General features: G+C 38.9%; 2 protein-coding genes across 2 annotated transcripts in view; one reads left to right on the top strand and one right to left on the bottom strand.

The window, feature by feature from the left end:
• LOC124157831 (27 kDa hemolymph protein-like) overlaps positions 1 to 7,594 on the top strand; it is a 35,160-nt gene extending 27,566 nt beyond the window's left edge. The window contains exon 8 of the mRNA XM_046532869.1: positions 3,605 to 7,594. Coding sequence (XP_046388825.1) covers positions 3,605 to 3,818 — 214 coding nt within the window. The 3' untranslated portion in view covers positions 3,819 to 7,594. The remainder of the gene's footprint in view (positions 1 to 3,604) is intronic.
• LOC124157822 (interferon-related developmental regulator 2) overlaps positions 7,364 to 25,493 on the bottom strand; it is a 28,472-nt gene continuing 10,342 nt past the window's right edge. The window contains exons 7-9 of the mRNA XM_046532856.1: positions 19,539 to 19,634; positions 19,315 to 19,437; positions 7,364 to 9,586 (exon numbers count right to left, since the gene is read on the bottom strand). Of these exons, the coding sequence (XP_046388812.1) occupies positions 9,503 to 9,586; positions 19,315 to 19,437; positions 19,539 to 19,634 (303 nt within the window). The 3' untranslated portion in view covers positions 7,364 to 9,502. The remainder of the gene's footprint in view (positions 9,587 to 19,314; positions 19,438 to 19,538; positions 19,635 to 25,493) is intronic.

Raw genomic sequence — 25,493 nt, forward strand, 5'->3', positions numbered from 1 at the left:
TCGGGCCCCCTCAAGCCCCATGGAGTCGGCACACTGGGCAACAGCAAGTTTTTTTCAAGTTGGTGAAGATGGAGACCACAGAGGCAAGTAGAATGACAATTATATCACTGCAGGCATAGTAACATTTTTTTTACTTTAAAAGCTGCAATACTGCAATGAAGATGCCAAGGGGAAATTACCACATTGTTATCCAAAGTCGTGGCTGCTCTACTCACAAATTAATCAGACATGATAGAATTCTGTTAGAGCGTAGGTTTCCGCGGCGATGGTCTGATCTCTGCATTTCTCCAGGGTTTTCTTCCGCGTCAGGTTGTTGGTTCTCAGTTTCATCGGTCTTCAGTTTTTTGTTGGTGGTATCCTTCAGAATGTCACATATCTTCTGCTCGTACTGCTCTTTTGTAATCAGGACTGTGGCGTTGCCTTTGTCCGCCAGTAAAATGAGAATATAGAGGATCCGACGGCCAAAACGGAACGCAGCACCAAGGCCATTATAAAGAAGTCTTCCATTCCAACTGAAGAACAACGAGGACTTTTGCCGCGTGCCTCCAAGCCACCGAGGTTATACGGACTCCCCAAGATACACAAGCAAGGAGTGCCGCTCAGACCTATAGTCAGCCAAATTGACGCGCCGACATATCACCTTGCGAAATACCTGGCTCAATCCCTACAGCCACATGCTGGAAAAACTTCGTCTTATGTGAAGAACTCAGCTCACTTCATTGACATTATAAAAAATGTCTCCATCAAAGAAAGCGATATTTTAGTGAGCTTCGACGTGGTGTCGCTTTTCACCAACATTCCGATTCCAGATGCAGTTGATGTTGTAAGATCGCTCACATCCGATGGCATTCCAAAGGACTTCCCGGAACTGGTCGAGCACTGCCTAAGGAACTCGTTTTTTCTATGGAACGGTTGCCACTACGAACAGATGGAGGGCACGGCGATGGGTTCACCACTATCACCAGTAGTAGCCAATCTCTTCATGGAGAAATTCGAAAAGGAGGCACTCGAATCCTGCGAAAAGAAGCCGAAGTTGTGGCTGAGATATGTGGACGACACGTTCGTCATCTGGCCGCATGGTGTACAAGAATTACAAGGGTTCCTTCGACACCTGAACTCACAACATCATGGAATCCAATTTACTATGGACATGGAGAAGGAGCAGTCATTAAATTTTCTGGATGTCCTTGTGACCAAAAAAGACAACGGGAGACTCGGTCATGCTGTCTACAGAAAGCTTACGCACACTGACCGATACCTAAATGCAGCATCTCACCATCATCCCAGTCAGAAGGCCTCACTAGTGGCTACATTAATTAACAGAGTGTATAATATCTCCGACGATATCTCCCTCTCCACGGAGATAAAGCACCTCACTACGGCACTGCAGAGAAATGGCTATAGGAGAGAATTGGTCCTTAAAAGGACCACGAAGGAAGAGGAAAAGCGACGCAAGGCCACTATTGAAAACCAAAGTGATGACGTTGGAGAAGAAGAATCGTCAAAGAAGCTATACGTCACCATCCCTTTCATTGCTGGAACGTCAGAGAGGATCGCCAGAATATGAAAAAAGCATGACATGGTCACTAGATACAACTGTGTGACCAAGATAAGAGACTTCCTCCCCGGGCCCAAGGATATCATTCCCCAAGAACTGTATGAGGGGGTATACAAGGTGCCCTGCTCCTGCGGAAAATCCTACATAGGGGAAACTTGCCACTCCATGCATGTGAGGATTAAAGAACATCAAAGGGCGACCAATAACAAGCAGTTTCAGCTCTCTGCCATCGTCAAACATGCATGGTCGGAACCTGGCCACGACATAAAATTTGAGGAGAAGAAACTTTTAGTTAAGGAGTGCCGATACTTCCCTAGACAAATCAGGGAAGCGATAGAAATTCAAAAAACACCTTTGAATTTCAATAGAGAAGATGGATACTTCCTTCACAGCGCCTGGAAAAGTCATCAAAGAGAGAGCCAATCAGAGAGAAGCACCCAGTCAGACAGCCAATCACAGTGCAGCTCCCATCCAGCCTACAGTATATAAGCGAGGCAGAAACCAACAGCCGACACCTTCGACCTGAAGACACTGGCAGGACAGCCAGCGAAACTGTTGTCAATCAACCAACAACCTGACGCGGAAGAAAACCCTGGAGAAATGCAGAGATCATGATAGAATTCTCTTGAATAAAACATTCCACAGGTTCATAAGTCTTCTATTCGAATCTCTGGATGGAGAAAACCCCAAAAAGAGTGTTTTAGTCAAATGTAATAAGATTTCAAAGATGGGAACATGGAACGTGAGATGACTTCAACCCAGCAAAAAGCTAGACAACCTGAAAGTGGATTTTGGAAGAACCTAGAAATGCAAGGAAACAGTGAAATGAAGTGGCCTGAATGAGGTGAGGGTGGAAGCTACAGGATTATACACACAGGATCTGTAAATGGCAATGCTGGAGTTGGGATAATATTCAAAAAGAGTTTTGGATTGCATATAAAAAACTTGCGGCAGTATAACAAATGTATAATCGTGGTTAAGATAGAGACCTAACAGGTAGACACTGTGTTGGTACTGGTTTACATGGCTATGGACTATGTGATAATGATGTCATAGAGACCCTGAAGAAAATTCTGATAAATGTGGATAAGACAATGGCTTGTTATAAGCAGATAATCAATGCAAGGAAACAAAAAATTGGCTTACAGTTGAAGAGAAAGAATAAAGATTAACTTTAACTAGGAAACCAAAAACTTGAGAAAGCAAAACAGTTATGCTAATTGGGTAGCCTAGTGACCCACAATGGATAAAGAAAGAAGGAATTAAATAAAAGTAAAGTCTTTCGAAAGCCTTGGGTAGAAGACAGGACAAATTAATCACCCGCATCAAAGACAAGATGCTTGAGGGAAAATTGTTGCTGAAGGACAAGTGGGAGGGAAGAACAGTAAAGGAGGGCGTCCGATGAGATTGAGCAGGTCAAGAACGTAAAACAGAAATATTTTTGAAGTATTATAGAGCCAAGCTGATAGTATAACTGAGTTGAGCTTAGTCAAACTGATCTTCATATAGACGACTGACGAAGATATGGCAGTGTGGCCTTAAATACCATCACTGAAAGAGGAAAATAACTATAGAGAAGTAATAACCCTATCTTTAACTGCCACTTGAATAATTATTTCTAATTTCTAAGTATTTTCGAAGGTTTAATCAAATGTACCTCCTTTTTTTTACTATTCATATAACGAAACAATTTTCCCTGATTATTTAAAATTGACTCTCCCTTTCAACTGCTTGACATTTCAGCCTACTGAAAGTAGCAGAGGATTCATTTCTCAATCATGTACTTAAACATTGTCATGTAATTTAAATGCTACAAGACTCCAGGTGTACCAATTTTGGGTAGCCTCTTGCTTACTTGATGTCCTGAATGCCTAATATAACAATCAGTCAGTGTAACAAACCATTGTATCAGTGCATGCTTGTCTCTAACTATGTATGTACAAGTTACATACAGGGTCAACATAGTTGGGACTCATGAATGCAACAATCTTTTCTTGTAACCTTTATGAGATTTTTAATGACATTACATTTGTATTTTGGCTTCAGGTACTTGCAAGAATTTCGGAATTGTCTGATGAAGGTCTTGAAAACTGAAGACTTACCTAATCTAGCCAAAATTGTGGAGCAAACCTTCAATAGCAGGTTATCTCTGGAATGCCCAGACTTAGACCTTGAGAGTAGCAGTCCTAGCGGGTTTTCGGCCCTGTCTCATATCCTGTTTACCTCAATGGTTGCATTATCTGCTTTGGCATTCATGTGAAAAATATATGAACATTTTTGATTGAACACTTCTAATAGAGTTCAGATACATTAGTTACTTTAATTTAGTTCAACTAATTAAATTCCTATATATTAATGCATATTTGACAATCATGAAGCAAACAATTCACATGAGTGATTTTGCTTCGATTCTAATGGCTTATCACTGAAGAAAACTGAAACATTACATTGTTTTGATATGGGAGTTCAGGTTAAGTTGGACTTTTATAAAAAGTCATGATTAACATAAAAGCTATTTCAGTATGCTGAAGTAAATGAAGTACATTTAAAAAATATTTTCCGACCTTTTAATTACTTGGGAATGTTCTCTGAATAAATATACTTTCATTCACACAACTTCATGCATCAAGGTTCATATCATTGATCACACAACACCCCCACTCGGCTGCTTCTATTAGCCCTCTTTGTGCTCTTCTTCTTCGTGAGTTACTGGCGATAAATGCAGAGGGTACTTTAATAAAAAGTAGCAACTAGGAAAAAAATCAATACAAAGCTACATATTTTATTCCACATCCATAAGCGTTTTTTTTATTATTGAGGTTAAACTGGTTAATATTGACAAAATATTTTTACGTTTACTGAAATAAAATACACATACCAATGTAATAAGTTACAGCAAATTAAAACATGTACAACGTAAGAGCCCATATATCGGCCCGCCACACTATTCGCCCGACAAAAGCCGATATCTCAGCCTGCAGCACTAAGAGGGTTAAAGGTAGAGCATGACATGGTTGCATTGAATGAAATGGATTATCACAACTTTGAAGATTATTTACGATTTATTGGTGGGGTGGCTCTTCTTTTTTAAAATCACCTTAAAAGTACAAAAACAATGATCCACAATAGAATTCATTCATCAGAAAATTTGTCGTTCAAATCTTGTTTGCAGTTACACTTTCAGTAATAACAAAATGTTCGCAAGTTCTCACAAACATAATTATGTAGTAAGTAAAACTCAATTAATTTCTGCAAGTAATTGAAATTAAAATTACTATTCCTATGATTAAGGAAACATAAAAACTGCCATTAAGGAAGATAACTCGCACAACCTCTACATGGTTACTAGAAAACTTTATGTCATTGTATCTTTTACATATTCCCAGATAGAGCCAATGCTAATTTCAGCTTAAACTGTTAACAAAATATATTATAGATCAATATACACCAAATAAATTTTATTACTAATTCTGAAGCTAAAATGAGGTAGAATAGCCTAACCTTCTTTGATGTAGCTAAAATGATGTAGTATAACCTAAGTTGTAAATGGTCTATCCATTAAAGTGATTCTGAGACTACAAATAACTATTCTTTTTCCTTGTTTTCATTTTCCGTGTACCCACTTTGAGCTGCAAGCCTTAATACCATGAATACCTTTCACAAATACTATATTCTATTCACTTTGTTTGCGGGTGAGCTTGAATGAGAGTCCGAACATTCTTCGAGGGCTTAGCTGATGGGGAAGTGGTAGTGCCGAGAGAGAAGAGAACTTGCCAAATGTACATAGCCACCCTACTTAGTCACTGAAAATGTGTGTCATGGGTGGCCACAAGTATATTGACCCTGGAGCCAAAACAATATACCTACTCATTTGGAAGGCATTGAGGATAATCCTTTCACTGAAGGCCATGGCATTGTCAGCTACCGCGCTGAATGAGGCATACTTAGACGCACACAACGAGAACACGCGACGTTTGGCAACACTGCTACATGAGCAGATTCATGATGTTCACTTGACGGAGGTCTGAGAGGGACTGACTGAGGCCACGCCTACTGTTTGCTGATTGGCCAAGGGAAAGTCACGTGTCGAGAAACTTTCCCTCCCCTCACCTCCCCTTGCTTTAGCCGCACCAGCTCACCCGCTAAGATAAAATGAACAGAGTACATATAGTTAATACAACGCAGCTAACCTTATGAACTTTCCAAGATACAGCATACTCCCGATTATTGCTAATGATGGGGAGATGTGGCACAAATAATCAGAAAACACTAATAATCCAAACATGCGCTTTAATTTCATGTAATTTTCATAATTCTTGTAAATCAAGAAAATTATTATTATTTGTGAATATTGTCCGTTATTTTAGGTTGCTTTCCGGAATCCTTCACTGCTACCTTATCCTGATCGTAATCTATCTAGTGGCGATAATGTGATTGTACTTGTATTTCTACTGCTCCATGTAGTAATTGGTTTCCGAAGACCACACACCCGTATCTGCTAAATCACAAATTCAGAAAATTGGTTTGCACGAATGCTAGAAACCGCTGCGTGACGTCGTAAACTACACCATCAGGCACCACGCCACATAGTCGTGCCTCGTGCAAGTAGCCCGGTAGGCAACTACTGCATCACGCAGTTCGGTGATCCCTGAACGCGATCGTGCACTGTGATGTTTATATAACACAAACACAGAGCTTCTGTGAAGGTAATGGGCACGCAATCATCCCATCGCGCCGCAATGGTTATGTGAAACCAGGACTCAGGCAATATGTCTACGCAGGCGAGTGCCTGGTGTAACGTCTGATTTTTTGAAGTTGTTATTTTGGTTGTGAAGGGTTTGTTTGGGAGAGGGGATTGTTGAGAGGGATGTGAAAAGGAAAGGTTTTGTGGAGTATTGTGGAGAGAATTGAAGTAAATAAAAAAGGTTATGAAAATTAATCGTCTTACGTTACACTGGCTATGACTCACATGCTATCTCCACTTCCACTTCCCCAGCTGCCTTTACTTCCACAACTCCCTTCCTCTCCAGTTTGACCTTGACTAGTCACAGTGTATGTCCGAGGTCGATAAAATCTCCGCTTCCCCTGGCCCGTATTCAACCGCACGTGAGTCCACGGCAATAATTGTGCATTTGCGATATGAAATATAGATAGCAGACAATATTTCTCTTAATTTGCGATTGGTTAACCAAGGACGAATCTTCTAAAATTATCCAAGAGTTTTTTTCCCTCCGCTGATCGTAGTCCGCATGCTAGACTAGACATCCAAGTTAACTTGAAACATTCCTTGTCAAAAATTAAAGAAAATAATTCCATTTTACGAAGAGGATTCTAATGGAAATAATAAGGCCGATGCAGCCTTGCATTAAAGTGCAAATATCCTGGTTCTTTTGCATCCGATTAATTTTAAAAATAAAGATCGCGGAAAATATCGAAGAAGTGTAAAACTCATGCACGGATAAACCACAACCGGATAATCAGGAGTTAGCTGTAAAAACATATGGCAAAACCAACAAAAATAAACAGCACTCCATGGCTACCAAGCTTCTGATATACATGCTGATACCAAGTGCATATGTCCCAGCCCACAGCACTATCTAGATATACAGAAACAGGCATATTATTTTGTAGTAGCATATACCATGCCATAGAACATACTGGAAAGGAAAATAAATTATTGGAAGAGAATAACTCTTTTAAGAATTACAAATTTTTCAAGAGTGGCTAAGAAGAAGTAGGTACATACATATTAGAATGACTAGAATTCTAAGTACTAAAATTTGATGACAAATTTAACATTTTCTATCCCATTCAAAGAAGTATAATTTATTTCCAAGAGAAAATCACACAATAATAAAAACTACTGATGCTTCTTAGAAGTACAGATTACACAAAATTCAGTGACAGCCAAATGTGATGCCATCAGTTCAGGCAGTATGAAGTTGAACTATGTCTAATGAATGGTCAACTCAGCGACACCATGTACCACACAACAAATTTTCAACCTCAAATATAATGATTTGTAACAAAGACCTCCCAAACACTGAAAAACAACACGTAGAAGCCATATGTTGCAAATAAATACATTCCGGAACTAATCAGATCCAATAAATTATTTAAAATCAAATTTACATCAACAAAATGGTATAACCATTAAAATAAGTAATAATCTCATAACACATTATTTGTTGGCAAAACACTATAAGACCAGTGTAGGTATCCCATAGGGAAAAACTACCAGATTTTGCTAAAAGAAAGATATACACCAGCACAACAAAGTATTACAACAACAACTTATAGATGGCAACCACTGCTGTAAAATCCACTGCTGTAAAATGGAGTATTTACTTCCCATTTTCTACCTGAGCAGATATTATATAATATAAAGCACTTGTAACTACACTGGTAAAAAACATAATTCTCATGATTTACTATTCCCTACTAGCTGTACAACACTAATGTAAAAACAAGTATTTACAATTATCTAATGCCAAAAGGAAAGTAGATGTTCAGATATAATAGAACAACACCTGAAATTAGGACTCAACACTTTCCAAGTATAAACATAATTATTGACTACTTCCCCATAACAGCAGTTTCCATAACTTAATATGTAGTCATGTTAAAGGAGTACTCGCAAATGATCACCAACATTTACATTTAAATACATGTAACCAAGCCCAATTCACACCAAATCCATGAAAGTAAAGCCAGCAAAAAGATTTTATTTTAAATAAGGGAAAGACACATTCACATAGAGCCAGAGGCATTAGTATATAAAAAAATAAAGTTGGACAATATAACTTTGAGCTTCCCCCCTCCCCACCCCCCCAAACTCAAAAGTCAATAAGAAAAAATGCAAAAGTAAAGGAAGAATTGAACTTCAATAGAATTTTCTGTCAATGAAGGGATCTTGTTGCATTTCCATTCAAGTGTGGATTCAAATTGAATAGTTAGATGATGATGATAGTAGTTAGACCTTAATATGGCAACCAACATGACTATTACAAAATAGAGCAAGTTATTACATAAAACTAAGCATAATGTTCTGAGTGATTTGAGGCTTTCCAAGCAAATATGATTTTTGAGGGCCATTTGGGTTCCCTAACATATTAATGTATATTTCTGCCAAATGCCCATATAGTTTTCCACCTTAATTGTTACCTGCATTCACATCTGATCATGATGGATAACCAAAACATTAAAACATTCACAAAAGCAGTCTCAAGTAAATCAAAACACAAATAACAATTATCAAATAAAATGCTATAGTTTTACAAGGGCTCCATAAACTTCAGATAAAGAACTGAAGGAAAGTTTTAAGGGAAAGAGACAAATATTTGAGAAAAAATTATCTTTTTTCACATAATCAGTTTTTATAAACAATTATCATGCTTAGAGATAAAAATATGCAGGATAGAAATTTACTATCCTTTTAAATAAGTTTTGAAGATAAAAAAGATATAATGAAGTCACTATTGAAACCTAAATAAATCAGATATGTTAAAACATTAATATCTGATTGAAGTTCAACATTGTATAGTACAATAGGTTATTATTGTTTCATAACATCCAAACAGCAGTGGAATAAATAACTTGAAGACTTAAAAAAAAACCTGAGCAACTGCTTTGAAAACAGTAAACCCAAACCCAAAACTACATCACAAAAAAAATTATTTAAAAGGAGTAAAATCTAAGATAGTATATTCATCCTAGGTTTCATTAAGAAAGTGAAGTAAGTACAAGTTAAAAAGTCTGTCAGACAGAATTATATTCAACACTTAGTAATTGAGATAATACTGCAGAACTGAAAGCATAATTTAAAAAAAATGGCAGTCACTGATTCATTGATTCGCTATTGATTCATTACACACAACCCAAATTGATAACAGAAAAGTGATTTAACTTCCACAGATTCATAAGTAAAATTTTCAGGTTTTTCTTCTACATGGCTGTTGCTGATCTCTTGTCCCTATTTTTGCTCCTTAAAATTGTTCTTGCTTTGAAAGCAGCTGCATTCATCAGATGCTGAAATTAAATAAGAAAATACCCAACAGTTGCCTTATAAAATTCTTAGAAGAGACACAACTCAAACGAAACTAATTGAAGAGGTCCTGGCTACTGAATTTTTTATAATTAGCACTATTTTACATATTTCAATTGCAGGTCTAATCTAATGGGTGCAAGGGTTATCTATTTCTCTGTGGAAGAATGCATGGCATGACCTAGTTGAGTTAGTTGTCACTGACAAACCTCTCCCCTATACCACGGTCGAAGGAACAATGGACAAAATTACCATTTTTAAGTCAACTATCATACAAAATTGGAACATAGCTTCCTAAGGATAATTTCAAGTTAAGTTTTTGTAACCCTATCACCTTAAGTCAACTGTTTTTTTTTTAATTCTAAAGAACCTATAAATGATAAAGAAAAAAGGGGTGTGTAATTTCTGAAATGCAAAACAAATGATTGTAATTTTTAATTATATTAGCCAGCCTGGGATAAAAATTTATGTAAGAATTGATGAACATTAAAAGTAGAGATGTGCGAATAATATCCGCGAATACTCATATACTAGAAAGTATTCGATATTCGAGGTCCCGGATAATTATGATAAAGGTACGACATCGAATACTTTGGATTTCGCATTATACACTGTTGCACGCACGTAGTTGGCAGTTGAATTGGAAAAATGTAGAGAACTCTATTCAGCGCCGTTTTAGGCAAGTTGACGAACTACATCAAATTTGTGGATTAAAGTGGTGAAAAGAGTTCAACGTGGGGAACCGAAAATGATCGGGTAAAAAAATCCGAAAACCCCCACCAGGAGTACCTCAGCGCCGTGGGAGAGTAACTACGTAGCACAATTCCCAAAGTTTGCTACCCCCTCCATCCATAAGCCCTCGGCCCCTCCTCTGTTGCTTTCTTCTTCTCCGAAATCAAACAAAAGGCCTTGGCTCGTGCAGGGTTCACATAAGGAAGACCATAAATCAAAAGCTTCAAAAGAAAATATGTATCAAGTTACAGGAGAATAATAGAATCTTGCTTCACCCTTCCCTCTTTCTCCCCCACTGACCTTTTTCTGCCTACCTGCTTCGAAGTTCTCCATTTCTGGAGGTCAACTGCTGCATGAGTCATCTATTAGCCCTAAAGATGTCTAACAATGACTTTCGGGAATTGATATTACACCTTTACTGGATTGAAATATTAGTAATGTGCACGTAATTTAAAAAAGAATAAGACCAAACACGACATATTTCCGACTCTTTTCAAGCATTTTACGCAGGAAATAAATATCAAAATACGACGGAGACTTAGAATTCAGGCAAAACTCGATATCCTCGCAGTTGAACTCCTTGGAAGTTGATGCAATATTTCTTTCCGAAAACATATACAGTGGAACCCCGATTTATCGTTCCCACATTCATCGTTTTCCCGCATTCATCGTTCGCCGTCCCTGGTCCCAAAAAAGTCCCATAAAGACAATGTAATTTTTTCCCGCATCTATCGTTCCCCGAAGTATCGTTTTCCCGCATTTGTCGTTCGAAGATCACGGTCCCGATGTATTTTTTTCCCGCATTCATCGTTTGACAAAAATGAAACGACGTATTTACGATGTGGCATTCGCGGATTCGACCGGCACATAGTATTGAGATGGAAGCACCATAGTGCCCTCCGGAGCAGCTCGGGGCCGTGGGATTGTCTACGTTGCACAGTTCTCACCGTTCTCACAATCAGCTACCCCCCTCCCGTCAGCCCTTGTGCCCCACCCCCTCTGACTCTTTCTTCCTCTTTGAAACCAACCAAGAGGCATTTAACGACCCGGGTCACGTTTCGCGACGGGTTCGTGTTACGAAGGCCATAACTCATTAGCTCCGAAAGGAAATATCAAGTTACCCGAGAATGATAGAAAAGTATTTCACCCCTCCTCCTTTCGCTCCCCCTGACCTTTTTCATCTTCAAAGCTAACATTTCTGGAAGCCAATTGCTGTCTGAGTCTCCTATTGGCCCCAAAGGTGAGTAACAAATGACTGGTAAAAGACGAGGCAGACGAAACTCGATACCCTGGCATTTGAGCTTCTCGGCCGTTGATCCAACATTTTTTCCGTAAACAATATCAGATAACAAACTATGACTTGCTATAAATCTCTCTTGTCAGATTCACAAACATAGGGATATCTCAGGATATTTTGTTACACACTTTGGTCGCGCTTCACCCTCGACAATCGGCTCAGCGTCAGTTCCGAACTTCACCTCGTACGAGTGGTTCCGTATTTTCCTGTGTTCGCTGAATTAAAGCCAGTGTTTTCTTTGAGGCTTTGCGAAGCCTGGTGTTATTTTTATTAGTTCAATTTTTATTCGTCTTCTGACCATGGCCGTCCCGATGAAGCAAAAGAGAACTTTGAAAGATCGTCTCAAAATAATTGAAGAAGTGGAAAAAAATCCAAGGGAAAAGCGAGTTGACATTGCAAAACGTCTCGGGTTGCCAGCAAGTACATTGAACTCTATAATGTCCAAGAAGAGTGAGATTCGAGAGCAAATAGACAGATGTGGAAGCGCATCCAAGAAGAGAAAGACTGGCAAGGAGTCTACATTTGCCGAATTGGAAACGGTGCTCTTCAATTGGTTCCAGCAGGCACGGGAGTCTAATATTCCCGTTGATGGAGTGATATTAAAGGAAAAAGCGAAGATTGTTGCCACCCAATTGAACGTCGAAAATTTTAAGGCTTCCAATGGCTGGATAAGTCGATTCAAAAATCGACATGGTCTTGTATTCAAGAAGCTGGCGGGAGAGAGTGCAGAAGTAAATGCTGAAACCACGGATGACTGGCTGGAAAGTCTGCCATCGATTCTGGAGGGCTACGATCCAGGAGATGTGTATAATGCGGATGAGACTGGTCTGTTTTTCAATGTGCTTCCTGATAGAACATTGGCCTATAAAGGAGAATGCTGCCATGGAGGTAAATTATCCAAAGACAGGCTAACGGTTTTGCTTTGCGTGAATAGTGATGGCAGCGACAAGCAAGTGCCGATTGTGATAGGGAAATCGCTAAAACCGAGGTGCTTCAAAAACGTAAGAAAATTGCCGACAAAATATTACGCAAACAGTAAATCATGGATGACAACAGAATTTTTTATTTCGTTCCTCCATGCATTAGACGCGCAAATGGGGGGGAAAAATAGAAAAATTATCCTCTTTGTGGATAACTGTGCGGCACACCCCAAAGACACGTCTTTTTTGAGGAATATTAGAGTGGTACGGTTCTCAGCAAACTGTACAAGTACGCTCCAGCCACTTGACTTGGGGATTATACGCAGTTTAAAAGCATACTATAGACAACGCCTCGTACAAAAATCCATTTGCCTTATGGAGTCAGGAAAGGCAATGAAGAAAAAACTAAACGTACTTGAAGCACTCCACTATATTATGGCAGCATGGAAACAAGTGAGCCAGAACACAATTCAAAATTGCTTCCGTAAAGCTGGGCACAGATACCCGATTGATAATAATGAACTTGCAGATGATGATTTTGATGATTTTGGTCAAGAATGGGAAGAAATGTGTAGAGCCCAGAAATACGATTTTCAGAGCTACGTAGCAGTAGATCATCATGTGGTTACAAGTGGCACTGAAACCATTGAAGAACTGTGCGAAGCGCACACATCTACTGGGGCTGTAGAGGAAGAAGAGGAAAACGAAGTAGAAGTGATCCCAAGCTTTGTCGAGACTTACGAAGCTTTAGAAAAAGTGAAAGTGTTTTTCTATGCGCATAGTGGAAGCGACGAGGATCGTGAAAACATTTTAAGTCTCGAAAAATCATATTTTCGACTACGGCAGAATGCCGCTAAGAAACAGAAGACAATGCATGACTTCTTTCAAAAGCGTAGTGATTAAAATGTGAACAGTTTTAATAGTGTATCCTAGCCAAAAGTAATTCAATAGGTACTATTATTTAATGGGTTTTATCAATCATAATTTGTGTTTGTTCGACAAAGTTTGTTACTTATTAAAAACCACTAAAATTCCAATATGCTTGAGGTACCTGTAGTACCATAGAGTAAGTATGTACTTATTCTATGGTAGTACCTACGGTGTTTTGGCGCCCAGTTTGAAGAGAAGCGATGCATTCTCGAGTGAATGAATGAGTGCATGGAAATCAAATAAAAAACGCTATAAAATAGGGAGGAATTATTTATTTTTTTAAGCCTTATAATTTTGAAGAGGGCTTTCCTGATTTTATGACATCCCATCAATATTTGACTATAGCCTGAAGGACGCATTAAAACAACAAGGAAGTGCCGCACCTACGACTAAAATATTTTCAGATTGGTTGCTATTTTCTTCAGTTTCACCAAGGGAGTTTGTGTGGGGATTTAAATACCCACTGAGGTAAGAAAACAAAATTTTAATATATCAGCGCATGAAAACATTTCCCTCCTAGAAAATAAATAAAATGTTCCGTTAGTTGGCTCGTTATTTTTGGGTTGAATCCAGAACTTCTCATCCCAAGTGGACGACCGACGTTGGGTCTTGAAGACCACTGACGAGGGGAGATATCGTACCTCGATACGCCTTTGTCAATGCCATATTTTGACGGCAATCGGAATGCCGAACGCTTCTCGAAATGGGTACGGTTCCATGGAATTGGCCTTAGTTTGATTGAATTTTTATGTGGTACATTTAACATGACTTACATCATTTAAAAATAGCAACCCTTTCTCCATGAGGTATGGTGACGTAATGATTATCGTTGTGATTATCCATCGGGGAGGCAAGGGTTTGCGGCTCCGAGAGAGCGAGGTATTTTGTCGTTTGTAGCAAGCCTAGGCCAGAGGATACATTTTTTACCGTCGTAATGGCTTTTGGGCATTGAAGCAATCTTATTCCGAACGCGGAGATGGGAAGACTACTCTAGAAAGTGTTGGTGCTCCACAGGCACAATTCGTCTTCGGAACTCCGACGAAAAAACAGGCCTGCAACAGATTTCGGAATACACTTCTGATGTGCACAAGTTTTGACGCAAAGCATGCGTATTTTAGCATGCAGTTGAATTTCGGTGATGAGAGATGGTCGTAATAAGACTGCCGAATCCGTCGTGGCAGTGTGAATGCCGAGACGGCGAGCAAACATTTTTTAGTGAGATGTCGTATTCCCAAGGATTATTGAAAGATATATTAGTAGAACCAAGTATATGCCCAAAAGTATTACATAAAATTCAAATAAAATATTCAAATAGAAAACAGCTATATTCCTGCATGAATCCTTTATAGAATATCACCATTACGCGCCAACATCCTGCATTTCCTGCCGCATAGGCAACCGCGCCAAACTTTCCCGTATTCATCGTTTTCCCGCATTCATCGTTCATTTCGTCCATCCCCTTGAAAAACGATAGATCGAGGTTCCACTGTATAAAGTTACAATTTATTAGTTATGCTATAAATCTCTACTGCCACAGTCGAAGGGATATTTTCTCAGCATATTTGGTTTCTCCCTGCTAGCAATTCGAATTCTTCTGCTTATCTCGTGAGAACTTCCACAGACAGACTGAGAATAATTGAAGAAGAAAATCCAGTAGAGAAGCGCAAGTAATTTGCAAAACGCCCCGGATTGTCCGCTAGCACTAGACAGTAGGAGTGGGGGTAAAGCAAGCTACCTGTTGAAAATAAGAAGTTGGATGAAGCCGAGTATCAGATGGGCATGCCGCTGAAATGGCATTTGGTAGATAAGAATGTATACATCAGACAGAAATCTATTGTAACAGTGCGAAAGCCGAGGCGGCATGCAATCATTTTTTCGCGAGGTGGTGTTTCCCCTTAGGATATTTGAAAGAGATGTTAGTTGAATCAACTATATGCCCTAATTAGTACCATAAAATAAAATATTCCATTAATCAGCTAAATTCATGTTTAAATCCTTTTAAGGATATCACAATTACTCACAAAAATCCTGGGTTTACTGCTGCTAAGGCAACCTAGTCAAACATTCCCGCATTCATCGTTCTTTTTTCGTCCCTCCCCTTGAAAAATGATAAAACGAGTTTGCACTGTATACCTTTTTATTAATACATTCATCAAGTGAAATAGAAAAAGAAACGTACGTTTAACATGCTTTAAGCAATTCTAGTATTCGAGGTATTCGAAATTCAAGGTATTTTAATATTCGAGCAATGATTTAATATTCAAATTCGATATTAGAGTTCAAGAAATCTGCTCGACCCATCTCTAATAAAATATCTTTTTTAAATTGTGACAACAAATCTATGTTTGCAAAACATCTGTATACCTGTGACCTCTCATCCAATTTTAACTTAAAAATTTTCCAATTACAGGCATCCCCCGAGTTACGTAAGAGATGCGTTCCGGCAGACTCTGCGTAAGTCGAAATTTACGTAAGTCGAACATTCTGTGTTAGTGCTTCAGAGATTTCGATCGGTGGGGTGCATTCTCGGCAGAGAAATGCACGGCAAATTCTCGGTGAAGTTTCATTCAATTCACTGCGATAATAATGAACACTTCCGCGTATTCTTACGTTATAAGTTACAAAATCAATAAACATTAATATAGTCTGAGAGTTGCATCTAGAGCATAGCCAATCAAAATGCGTAATATTATTCCCCGAAATGACCGATCGCGTGGATTTGGGAAAGTACAGTATCTCAACCCTACATTACTAAACTGAATACCTAAATTGATTCATTATGTTATACTGCGATCTAAGGGCCCATAGTTTGCATTGTCTTCTTACCTTTAATCATTGTATCTTCTGCCTTTTATATATTACGTTGACTGATGAATCTGGTGGTTCCACTGTCACAGTTAATACCCGTAGGAGGGTGTCAAGGATTACAAGCAAATAGCACACAAAAAATAAAGGAGTACAGGAGTGAGCGCGACCACTTCCATCGCTAGAACTGCAAATTTTCATGTTGATTGGCGACTTGGGATTTATAAGAGATTTTTCTACAGAAATTAATGAAAATTCCTTTGAGGAATGATGAAAACTAGGTTAATCAGAATGCAAAAGCAGTCAAATTAGAATAAGTATGCGAAGTTGATTTCCTCTGCACTTGAATGAACGTACCAACAACATATTTATATAATTTTCTCAATAAAACTTTTTATCGATATGATGCTATCACCTGATGTTAACCTTTTCGCGCCGAGCTCCTTCGCGGGAAGTTGCTTTTGGCTCTACGAAGGGTTTGAGATTTTCTTTTTCGCCCCGTACGGAGTTTTTTTTTCGGCTTGGGACTGACCAGATAGTCGCTTCCTTCCCTTAATGACCTTTCCTAGCGGGGTCCCTCGGCAACTGGGCAAATATAATCCTCGACCCTTTTCCCTGAAGGCAGCCCATCCCGGCGTACTTTTGCGGTCAGTTTATTGTTGCCAGTGCAATTTTAATTTTTTTAATTGTTACTGTTGCATTAAATGTCAGTTCATCAATGTATTCCTTTTATTTTGCAATGCCTGTAGAACTTTTAAACGAAGTTCTACGGTTATTTTTAGGGTTTTCAGCAAAACGGCACTATATCATAGCCAAATGAGCTTTTCCGAGAAGAGTGAGGTTATCATCTTCCACGTACATTTTTTGTGAAAACATAAATTCATATTTAATTTTTTCTTCATTCATGTCCTGGGAACTCATAATTCAATTATTGAAACAAAATGCAAAATAAAGTTATATACACCACTTCACTTCACCATGGTAATTACTTCAATGCAAAAAAAAACTAGGGATCTATAAATGCAACTAGTGGCGTGGGGACATACCGAGTCCCCAGATCACTTTGCACAATGGACTTGCACATCACAAGGGTGAGATTGACTGACTAAAACCAGTTTGGTGGGAGGGGGGGAGTAGACTTGAAGCTACTAAGTAGCTAAGCGATGTTGCCAAATCACCCTGGAAGTAAACAACAAATTTACCAGCCTAAGTATCTACCATCACCCTGCACTGGCAGTTAAGGGTCAAAGAGACTACAGTAAAACTTCGATTTTACGCCCTTTGATTTTACATCAAGTCTCGTTTTTAGGCAGCGCCACTCAAGTCCGGCCGGCAAGCAAAGGGAATTGCAATGGAGAAACATCGATTTTACATCTTTTTTTTTTACATCTACGCAGTTTTTTGATTTTTCACACCACAATCCCAGCCCCAAAGAGGCCGTTAATCTTGATTTTACACAGTTGCCTTTCGACTTGTTTTAAAAATCCCGACTGGAGCAAAATGAGTTAGGTTATTTATTCGTCTCAATGAGTTGCAAAAATGAATACAGGAACGGTTGAAATGATGTCGAGCTTTAGAGCGTGAAGCTAAAAACATCGTGAATCTAAGTATTGCTTCCCCCTGCGCCCTCTCAGTAATATTTCAGGCTCCTATATGAACGCAAAAATAGCTCTTAGTTCAAATTTGCCGTAGAAGGATATCGAAACCTAAAAGATACGGCAATGCGTAACTACTTTTGGTTAAGACAGATGATCGCCAGAGATGTTAACATTATCACGAAAGGTGATAATGTCAACATCTACGGAGATCACCATACAATCAGTGATAGCACTTGTTGCTCTTTCTTTGTTATAATCTCCTTAGAGTGGAGACCTACCGAGAGACGACTATTATAGATCAAAAACACAGCCACGACACGACTTAGTGATCGATGGTGTTTTTAACATATTTATTATAATTACAGTAGATGGTCGTAAATTCGGAATTAAGAATTACGGAAAATCTCTCCCTAATGGAAGGCTTTCTAGAATTTTGCCAACGCTATGTTTTCCGTCGCCCCAGCGAAATATAACGGCGAACTGAGCCACTAAAAATCCTCTCATTCCAAAGTTTTGGCTTCCAAGGTGATCCAAAAAAGATAGTCGTACTTCTAGTATGGACGTAAGTCGATGGTGATTCATCACAATGGTAACAGCAGCATGCGTTGTCTCATTCGGCAGGCTAACCCCAAATCTGCTGGACGATTGGAGGAGAGGGAAAGTTGCTTGTGCGGCGCGCTTATCAGAACTGACTCAACTTGTATCTCATTGTCAGTGGGTTTAAGAAACATAGTTGGAACTGGAATAGCTATTAGCTTAACTCCACAGGAAGGCAAGCGTTTATTTTTAATGGAACGGGATTTAATGCCCTCGGAGAATAACTCACATCGTCAATCGTCATGTTATCATTGAAGTCAAATTCAAGACGTGAATGATAAGGCAGTCCCTTTAAACTCAGGAATGGCTTAGCACCATTAAATCGAAATACAAAAAGTGTCCGCTGTTGTTATCAGATATGGGGAAGCAAAATATTAGGTGAAGATGAGTCACACGGCACCGACAGAGAAGCTATACCTGGTAGATTCAATCTACTAATGCTAAAATTTCATGGGAAAATGGTTTTTTAATGCGTAAAAATTATAAAGAGGGAAAATTATTCCGGACTATTAATCATTTTTTTATTCATCACTGGTGGCATGACGGCAGTTGCGTGGTCATTTAAATAGCTCGCTTTAAAAATGTGATCTAAACGCCGGAAAATTCTGAATTCCCGGGTACAGTGTGCTCCATATTATCTATGGTATGTTATTTGGAAGGAGGTAACAGACAGCTGGGGTCATTAGTGCATTTCTGGCTTTAAATCATAACTACACAAAAGTGTATGGCTAAGCATTCTAAAAATAATGAGCAAGTGTTATCCTGAAAACTATACTGCTCCTCAATAGTAGAAGCATAAATATTTTCGCAAACAATACAGAAGTCCTACTTACCCTCTCTAACTTAGATGCTTTGTACACAGCTCCGTTTAGAAGAGATACTCTTTCTCCTAGCTCAAATATTTCTCGCACCAAATAGTTTTCAGTCAAGTGGAGGTTCATCCCAGGTCCTAGCACCTTTAAAAAATATACAATGTGAGCAAAAACAGGTAAGAGTAGGCAAAACATGAGTACAAAAAGATAATTCTTATTACTTGGATATAAAATAGATACACCACCTGACAAAATGCATCATACTGCTTTTTTCGGCACCATGTATCTAATGACAACATTTCTTGACCAAATTTCACTTGAACATCTGGCTGCTCTCCCTCCTAAAAAGAGATCAAAAGATCTAAATTTCCCAAAATATTAATGATGGTCTGCTTTCAAAACATTAAGAAGATTAAAAGTTAAAACTATTAAGAATGAAGATCAATAGAGTAACCTTATCTATGTTTTATAATAAATGCTAATTAACACATTTGCAGGGGCATGGGCCACTGATGGGTCACACGTGACTTCCTCCGATTGTGAGATCAAATTTAGTATTTGTCCTCACTATGCAACTGTCACTATTTCGTGAAATGAGAATCTAGAGACATAAAACAAGGTGTGTCTATGATACATATGGTAACCTTTAAAGTGCGAATGGAAGATAATTGTGATCCACCACTGGGTATTGTGTCTCAGAACTAAACTCAAGGGCAGGTTTTAGGCTCTCGGTGCAAGGTTTAACACAAGGGCAGAATGTGACCCTCAGTAGGTCCAAATGGCTGGCCATCCTCAACTTAGCCTACCACTTACTAGGAAAAACCTGTTGACTACCTATTTTGAGTGAAATATAAATCCAGCACGTAAGACAACTCCACTCCCTGATAATCAAGAATGAATTGATTACAGATGGAAATCACAACTTAAGTTGAAAATAATTAGGATTGAGACCACCTGGGTGCCACTTCCAGGTGGTTCAATCTGACAACGGCCTCTTTCTAACACCCATGTTTAGAAGACTAGGAAATTAGCAGCATGAGTCTGGGAAGGGTGGGTCTGTGCCACATTCTTGAGGAACCACTCTGTGGGGCCTTACAATAAAGGGTCTCTGGGAAGGTCCTTCACAACAGTGAGCCCAAACGGTGGCTGTACCATGTTCCTCCACATCCCTTCAACCCTACTCCCATTGGGGGGAATTAATTTACACTCCCACTGCTTCGACAATAACAGTTAATACTTAGGGTAATGCTTCAACAATTATTATTTCAGCCGATAAATACTTTTCACAGCTCATAAAGTAATCCATCTTAAGACAAGAGGGCCAACTTCAGGCAGAGTATATGACTCAGCATGAACATATCCTTCATGCATGCCGATAAATCAGTCAGTGATAATAGTAACTAATACTCATTTCCTAACAGTAACCCCTCAAGAATACTTAAATAAATGAAATTAAGATAACCCAGCACAATCACAGCAAAAACTTAGGATAGCTCAAACGACTCCAATACCCCCACTCAGCACACATGGCAAACAGAATGAAACCAGAACCCAATGGAAGTTATGAGGTAATGCACCCATCTTCTTACATGGCAGGTGGAAAGCTGTGTTTGTTACTATGTATTGGATTTTATTCACCTTGTCTCAATAAATACCGAAAGCTTGTTTGAAAGATAAATATACTTATTACACGATATCAGATTTCTTTTGTTTAAAATGGCTGTAGAAAAATATTGCTAGTTTCCCATTTACGAGAGTAAGTGTCATAGACATAGGGTGTCCAGCCAATCAATGCAGAAAAATTCAAGCATAATTCCAGGTTTCCCAGGGAAATTTTACAACATTCCAGGTTAATATACATGATTACTGCGACAGATAAGAATTTAAACACATCCAAAATTACTTCAATACTTTTATATAGCATTATATACATGCATTATTTCTCATTCCTAATTTAAAGCTTACATTTAGCAACAGAAATTTAACACTTAATTTATGAATGTCTCACTTGGTACATCAAGACGTTCGTCATAATTTAACGAGTCATACAGATAAATATGCGATTTCATAAAGTGCAATTTAAAATGTAATCAATTAATTCTAAAGCATACATGTACATAAAAGTGACCAGAAAATGGACGTTGAACTGGCAGAATTTTAAGGGAAATGAATTTGAAATAAAAGATTTTGAAATTCCAGGTTGGAGCAACAATTCAAGAATAATTCATGCATAATTCCAAGGATTACAAGAGCACGCATAATACCCAAATCTCACAGTCATTGGACACAAAGGTGGTCCTTATTTTTAAAATTTGCAGGTCAAAATTTAAGTCCCTAAGCGGGAGAGTTGTCAACTAACAACAGGAGCTCAGATCCAAAATTTCTCAAAATCTGATATTATGACAGTCGACTCTCATTATTACGAAGTTCACGGGACCGAAAAACCATACGTTCGTAACAACGAGTTTTGTATGAAAGTTTCTTTGAGGAATCATTGATAAAAAAACCATACTTGGTCAAAATATCTTGTTTCTTCAATCTCCCATACTTATAGTCCCACTGTGAAACAGCTTCACAGTCTCAAGGGCATCTTATACACCAGGGGTGTCAAACACGCGGCCCGCTCCCTTACAAACTGCGGCCTGCGGCACCACGACTTCTTCAATCGCAATCGACACCTCGTTTACTCCTTTAACATTTACAGATCTTGCAGCTGGAAGATCAAAACGTACTGGCACTTCATCCATATTACCCACATGCATTTCTTCTACTCCGAAAATTCTCTTTCACAAATTAGCTACATTTAATCATCTTGGCCTCCTAATCTAGCGGTAGTTGCTGGCCAATAATTGTCGAGTAACGACTATATAAATTATTCCTCTTCCTGAATAGGAATCCCCAAGAGGTAAAGGAATTGAAGTCATTTATTTATTTCTCTCGTGCAAATAGTTCTGTGTTGAGGGATAAGTTTTCAAGTTTAGATCTAAGTACATTTTATCAGTAGGTTGGGCCTAAATATCCCCAAATTAAGCATTTGGCCTCGAAGATCATGTTTGAGCCTCAAAGAAATGTTTGACAGCACCTATGTCTGTGAACAACGTTTTTCTGTCATGAACTATAAAAACTCTTGACTCAGGTCACGACTTACTGATGAACATCTCAACTCAACAATGAAGATGGCCACCGCTCAGTCCTTTGTGCCAAACATTGATGCACTTGTACAGGCAAAGAGATGTCAAGAATCTGGGAGTATTAGTACCAGGAATTAAAGAGAAATAAACACTTCCCTCTCTTTCAGTTGCCTTTTTAATAACAATAATTATAATATAGTTGCGATATTATTTTATATAATTCTCCTGTTCTTGGTCCTGAAATACATATGCAGCCCTCGAGCTGTATCAGTTGGCTAATGTGGCCTGCCAAGGTGAATGAGTTTGACAACCCTGATATACACGATTAAATTATGCACAAATACAGTGGAACTTGGTTAGTACGTTTCTGAAGGGACCACGAAAAATGAACGTACTAACCAGGAAAACGTACTAACGAGGAAAGTAAATAATAGCAGTCGGGGTTATTGCAATCAGTGAAAAAGTCGTCATAATTACAATTACTATCGGTAGTTCTCATAGGATCGCCTTCCTGAACTCTTTTCACATTTAAAATCAAGGAAATGAGCGCTACCATGAAAAACAATACCACGCGAATAAAAATCGCAATTTTTCATGGACATCCCGGAGACGATTTCATGATTACGGCGTCTATCTCCCGTGATTTATCCTATATATATTTACGGAACGAGGACGAGTGAAGCTCAGACAAGCGAAGACAAGTCATTTTTCTTTCTCACAGCGTACTCGGAGAATATAACAACGACCCGGAGTAAGTCGACTGGTTTTTTAAACATGATAAAAATTGGGCAAAATTATATTGACTTTCAAATTACGGCAACATCCGTAGACATTCGCTTCTGGAATGATACCTTTCGATTGTAAAATCGATCGATATATCGACTGATGACACGCAAGATTATTAGATTACGACGTAATTACAAGAAAATTTTATATTAAACAGTTGAAATTTACTTTCAAAATTTGTCTAATGTCGTCTGCTTTCGTTCCGAGATCAAGTATTTTTAAGCTAAGCTTCGCGTAGAGATCCTGAGGATCGTCTGCTCCCGCAACAGTAGTCAAGTAAATACGCACGACGTCGAGTTTATGGAGCAGTACTGCTTTAGATAATTTGGGAATTGTCTAATACCGTTAAGACTCATTTCTTCATCATGATAACTCGTGCAATAGCAACAATTGCCCACTCACGAACTTTCTGCGCAGCAGTGGGCACTCCCAAGCGCTCCAAAGACAACAGAAGGTGAGGAGGTCGGGGTGGGGAAAATTGGGGCTTCTTATTGGCTGTAGTTTTTCATAGTCAGAAATTCCCGAAAAATGGCCGCATTTTATTATTCAGCACGTCACAAGAATTCAGAAATGCATTTGGATAAATTACGGTAGAAGAAAGAGATGTGGAATGAATGGAAGAATGTAAATGGCTAATAATAATAAATTAAATCATGAATTCAGACGTTTGCGACCCTTAAGAAGACACTAGAGAACGAATTGCGGGTTGCGTCACGGCAAGCAATTGAGCGTACTAACCAGGAAAGCGCAATTTTTTCAAACGTACTAACCAAATTCTTTTACCTGTATTTTGTTCGGATGGTACCGGGACCGAGGGAAATCGCCGTACTAAGGAGGAAAACGTACTAAGGAGGAACGTACTAACCAAGTTCCACTGTATATAAATATTATTTATTTAAACAAGCACATTGCTTCATTTCCTCAAAAGAATGGCATCATGCCACATTCATGGGTTGATATTTTCCTGAATATATACTGTATAAGCGTGTGTAAGAGGCGCACCCCTATTTTGAGCATCGAAGCTATGAAGAAAAAAATTTTGCGGCATTATTTTAAAACTATCATGCGGTGTTGCAGACGTATATTCGATAACTGTCCAAATTCCAGTACGCCTGGAATTTCGACAGTTATCGAATTTTCCTCTTTCATTATCAATAGAAAGAGGAAATTTTGATAATTGCAGCGGTAATAGCGGCATAAGAGGGAGTAGAAAGAGTTCCGATCCTCTCTTCGCATACGCCGTTGCTCTACGATGCTTATCCTATTCACGAGCAATTTTGTTTAAATGCTCTCGCAGGAGTATTGCAATAGAATTGCAGCCGTGGAATATTTTAAGGCAATACACGACAGGCACATAGCATGAACCTTCCCAAGAGCTTGGACAACAATCAGGGCAATCTCAGCGCCGTAGGATAATAACCACGTCGTAGATTTAATGGAGCCACATTCGGCCTTCCATCAGCCAATGCCTCTGCCGTTTTTTTTCCTTTCCGAGACCCCACAGGAAAATAGGAAATCATCAAGTTACAGGGGAACAATGGAAACGTGTTTCATCCCTACCCCGTCTCACCAACTGACCTTGATCGATCTTCCAGTTTATGGAGGCCAAATGCTAGGTGAGTCATCTACTGAGCCCGAAGATATCTCGATAGCTTTCAATAATTGTATGACACGCACGAGGTTCAAAAAAAGAAAGAGATCTAACGCGACGCATATCTGACAGAATTTAAGTTTTTTAAGCTCTAATTGTTTGACACAAAGATTTATAGTTACAACAAGGCTATTAATATTCAAAATAGTCCAAACAGGACACTTTCGGAAGAAACAAGCGTAGCATAAGCACATTCAAACAAGACGAGATGGACTGGAAACTTTAGGCAACGCAAACTGCGTATATCACATTGCTGCGCCTTCGCCCCTTCGCTTTGAAGGCAACGACGTCACATGCAAGATCGGACGTGTTCTTCCCGTGCTCCTTCGCTCATAGCCTCGTAGCTTGAAATACGGAGGGGAGGGAGCACACTCCTTCCCCTCTACCTCTCCTTCAGCACTCTTCACTTATAAGCATTTCCGCTTTCTTCTATCCACCATTTAGTCCAACAATGAACACACTCGTTCGAATTTTTTAAAGCGCAGGTTTTGATACCAATATAATTTTCAGTTGCAATAATCCTCATATTAGCGTCTGAAGAGGATTTTTGGAAAATCAGGTCCTCAGCGTAATGGAAATTACTCGGCAAGACAATGTTGACTTTTAACCAGGTATGTCCTTCAAAACTTCGC

Source organism: Ischnura elegans, chromosome 1 (genome assembly GCF_921293095.1).
Source record: "Ischnura elegans chromosome 1, ioIscEleg1.1, whole genome shotgun sequence".
In the NCBI taxonomy this organism is placed as follows: domain Eukaryota; kingdom Metazoa; phylum Arthropoda; class Insecta; order Odonata; family Coenagrionidae; genus Ischnura; species Ischnura elegans.